Here is a 4,530-nt window from a genome sequence, read left to right as displayed (position 1 = left end):
GCTGACAGCCAATAAAATGGAAAGTATAACAGGGACTATACCAACTCTTAATATTATCAGGTTCTTGCATGTGAATATACAGTACTAGTAATTTAAAGTCTTGTCTGTAGCTGTAAGCAGATTTGTTAGTTCAACATCTGGTTTGACAGCTAAGCTTGACTAGACTTATAGGACAGGGGACCAATTATGAAAAGTCAAAGGAAACTTGTTTCTGGAACGTCAGTCATGTGTTTAGATCATAAGAAAATAGAATATTAACAACAGTAATACTGCATCAGATGTAATAATACCTCAACATTTTATTAGAGTTAAAAATGTCAAATTCCAAAAGTTTGCCACCAAAAAAGAAAAGAAAAGGAAAAAGAAATGAAAAAGATGTTGCTTTGGTTCAACCTATTTTCCATGCTGATGCTCAAATGTTATACAAGGTATCATCATGTTTTAGTAATATGGGATTAATTTAATTTCACCATGTTGTTATAGAAGGAATTACTTTTTATATTAGTCATTTTTATTGCAATGGCAGATCCTTTTAGTGAGACATCAGACCTTCACTGAGCTTAAATTTACTGTACCTAAATGAAAAGATGGTATCTCCCCTTAAGAGCTGACAGTTTAAGTTGTATAGAAAGATTTATTTCACCTTTCCTATCGATTAAATAAAGCTTTCCTATTTATCTGGATCTGCCAGAGTTCCCTTCATAAATTAGAAAGTTACATTTAAAAATGCTTAGAAATTAAGCTAACAAAAACAGACTAAGGAAGGTGTTACTCACCTTTGGTCGTCCCCTTACAAGACTTTCCAAATTGAACTACAAGGGCAAAATTTCCATTCAGTTGTAGACCGGTTGTGGAATATGTACTTTGCATTCAAAGAGTTTAGTAGCTATTCAAAAGTGCTAAGATTCCTTAGTCTCCCCATCTGTATTATCCTAACTTACTGCAATAATCTTTCTATATATGCAAATTAAGTAAAACCATTTGGGTTCAGAAATAGTTTATTATTTATGTTTCTTCTCTGGAGGGCCAATTTTGGACTTAATTTAAAAGCCCAGCTTTGAGACCTCCTTAAGTGTCCTTACTATTATCCATATTGCAAAGGCAAATGAGACTATGAATGATGAAACATGGATGTACTCCGTTTTGTTAAATTAAGGAAGTCCAATTGAGATTTTGCCCACAATATTCAGATCATCATGGGCCTGTCATCCCTTTGACTTTCATGAGGTGAAAGGCCCTAAATTATTTTCTATTATGCTCAGATAGTGGTACTAATACCCAACATTGTGATATCTACATAATAAGTTGAAAGGACATAAGAAAAAATAAGAATACATTCTTCCTCCAGTCCCACAAAAGGCCCCCAAGCCAGTCCATCCATTCTGAACAGAGAAACTGCAACTGTGACAGTATTTCTAAATAGTCCTTCAGTAAATTCTATGACACTCTACAGTAGTACATCTCTGTTCCTTCAATCTCTGCTTAAAATCCACTTTATTATCAAAGCCTTCCTAAATAAAAGGAAGGATTTGGTAATAAAGCCTAGTCTAATAAAAAATGTCCCTGTGCCTTCATGCACAGTGATTTTGTCCCATGTTTTTCCCCTATTTTTGTTGAGGAAAGCATTTGTCATTTGTGCAAGTATTTTGCAAAATACCATGCCTCTGTATAGTCTCCTTTATAATGGTTACTTAATACACAAAATACTTGGCTAACATACTGTACACAAACTCACTATCTGACTTTCTTCATCCATATTGCTGTTGTCTTGTTTCCCCCACTTTCTGCAGATCAACAATAATAACACTTCTCCTTTTCTCTGTGCTGGTTGTGACTAACCAACCACATGTGCTCATTCTGAGTTTGTGATTGTTAAGATACCCATTCCAGCCTCATACAGTTAATTTTAACAAGAATTGTAATTGGAGATTCCTTTCTAATAGGATATTAGTTACTTTAAGATTGAACTTACTTTTAAATTATATATACAAAAAGGTGCTATATGTCCTATCACAGGACCCAGAGCTTGCTGCGTCAATGGGATCTTTTGAGTGATTTTAATGGATTTTGATTATTTCTTACATATTTAAACTTTCATTTAGTTTAATCTCTTCCATTATCTTCTTTTTATTTTTCACCTTTATTTTTCTGTGTTGGCATATGTTGTTATTTAGAGATTCATTTTAACTTGCATGCTTATTAGAATGGGGCCTTTATTGCGCTATGTTAAATAGTTAACAAACCTCCCATGATTTTTCATCAGTTATGTCATGTCAAGGCCTAGATAACTATTCTTAAGAATGTCTTAAAGAACTTTGCTCTGTTTTGAATCTGATACATGTCTTACACTCCTTATATTCCACTTTTAATAATGTGAGAGATTTACTAGTAAGAATGATTTATATGTGCAGTATTCTGTTATTCTTGATATACTACTTCTATGGTAAGTGCATGCGCATGAGCTAATTCTATAGGCTATTACTCTACAGAGAAATTAGTTAGCAAAAAGGATTGTGTCAAGTGAGATGTTAAGTTTGCCACATTTGAGTTGTGGCAGGATTGAAAAGACCAATAAACTGGGAACATACACTTTGTCTGGCCAATTATAGACTTAAACTAGTTGAGCAGTGCTGGATTGGTCTTCTGAACTTTTAATATATATTAGTTATTAAAATAACAAATAGCCAGAACCTGTTGTTTGACAATATTAACTCTACAAAATACATATTATCTATACTATATTTTACAGATAATCCTCTTTTACAACTGCTTCCTTCTTTTGAGCTGTGGAGATCTTCTATTTACTTTTAAAATATCCCTTGCATATATATTTCTTGAAATAATACCACTGATTATCAGCAAAAGGGCAAACCAAACCATTAGGGGAGAGAGAGAAAAAAGAGAAAGATCTAAAGAAAACCTTCCCTACTTTCTATGGAAATGCATCTACTTTCTCTTTGTAAATGAAAGTTATTAGTTTAATGGTGTAGAAAGGTCCAGCTCCTTTTGAAGTTAATAGGACTTTTACAGATTCTTCTGTGAGGGTTTAATTGCCCCTAATATTGCACTTCATGCAATTTACATTAAAAATACCTTAGAAAACATCACTTAAAAACATAATTTTACTTAAATCACTTATATCAATTCTTTCCCCACCAAAAGAATTAATTTTGTGCATTTTTTAAACCATACAAGTCCCTATTATTATTAGATAGCCATCCACCCCATCAGTTTTACTCTAATTCTAATCTAACTGCCTTTACTAGTACAGGAATGTGCATACTTTGAGCAGGTGAGCTTGCTGGGTGAAACTGGAATGCCATTCAACAGCAAACCAAACAAAAGCTTTGGCATTTAGAAATGGCCAAAAATGGTATTATGAGTTCTACCACAAAAATATACTTGTGTACTTAAACACTGCAAGATTCTTGCACAGAAAAGACTGATTCTTCCTTCAGTCTCTAATATGAATTAAACACTGAACAAAAAGCAAGGTCAATGGTAAAAAAACCTGGGTTTCCATTTGTGTTTTTTTCTTCTACATTATTGTACTATTAAGGCACTGTTAATGGAGAAGTTGGAATCAGCTCCTATTGAACCCAAGAAGACCTTTGCCACTGACTTCAGTGGGAACACACCTTGGAACTGTTCCCTTGTTCTTTTTGTCCATTTCTCCCATTCATTTCATCACAATTTTCATCCAAAATATCAGCAATTTTCTGGTAGGTCAGGGGCCCTTATTTTTTGTACCTTGCTGTCATAATTGAGATGCAATTACAGGGACATCCATCTTAATCTGGGGATTCTGACTGGGGCCTGCCAATGCTCCTGCTGGGACCAAAGCCGGAGGCTCCCAACTAAAGGGTCTTGCCCCTCTGCTTAGGGTCAGATCGATTGCTACATTTGGGGTCAGGAAGGAATTTTACCCTAGTCAGAATGGGTGGAGGGAAGAGGTTGCCTTCCTCAGTAGCAGGGGCTTGGACCTCTCCCCAGGATCTCTTGAGCCTGTATTAACAACCTCTTGCAGGGCACTGGCTGCCACGATTCCCCTGCTTTACCTAAGGCAGGTTAGGGTGCTATGTCTTGGGTTGGGCTAGGGGTGGCTGAGTTTAGATTATGGATTGTATAGGACGGCTTGGGTAGGGAGGGGGTCGGCAGGTCCCTTCCAGCCCTACTTCTCCACGATGACGCCTCACCCGTTGCTTCCCCACCACTTTCTCTGTTGCTTAAAACTTTATAGAAGCAGCGAGCGCGTCTCCGCTCCCAAACGGCATCAAAATACCGCCGAGCAGAAGGCCGAGTTCTCCTTCGCTGCGTCCACCCCGCCGCCAGCATTGGAGGCAATAACATTCAGCCCAGAAAGCCAGTCAGCGAGCCTTGCCCTTCGGACTCGCGCGGAGCAGCGGTCAGCGCGGCCAGGGACGCACTTCGAGGAAGCGCAGGGAAGGCGGCCCGAGTCCGACAGCGACGCAACCGGGACCCGGGGAAGCCCCTCGCCGCCCGTGCTGCTCCACCGCGGGGCCTGGGGCG

General features: G+C 37.9%; 1 protein-coding gene across 1 annotated transcript in view; it reads right to left on the bottom strand.

The window, feature by feature from the left end:
- Positions 1-4,524, bottom strand: part of LOC102369200 (cytochrome b reductase 1) — a 22,995-nt gene extending 18,471 nt beyond the window's left edge. Inside the window, exon 1 of the mRNA XM_006020817.3 lies at positions 4,197-4,524. Coding sequence (XP_006020879.2) covers positions 4,197-4,350 — 154 coding nt within the window. The 5' untranslated portion in view covers positions 4,351-4,524. The remainder of the gene's footprint in view (positions 1-4,196) is intronic.
- Between the last annotated feature and the right edge of the window lie 6 nt (positions 4,525-4,530).

The sequence above is a fragment of the Alligator sinensis genome, unplaced genomic scaffold (genome assembly GCF_000455745.1).
Source record: "Alligator sinensis unplaced genomic scaffold, ASM45574v1 scaffold321_1, whole genome shotgun sequence".
NCBI lineage: Eukaryota > Metazoa > Chordata > Crocodylia > Alligatoridae > Alligator > Alligator sinensis.
This window is presented reverse-complemented; position numbering and strand designations above follow the sequence as displayed.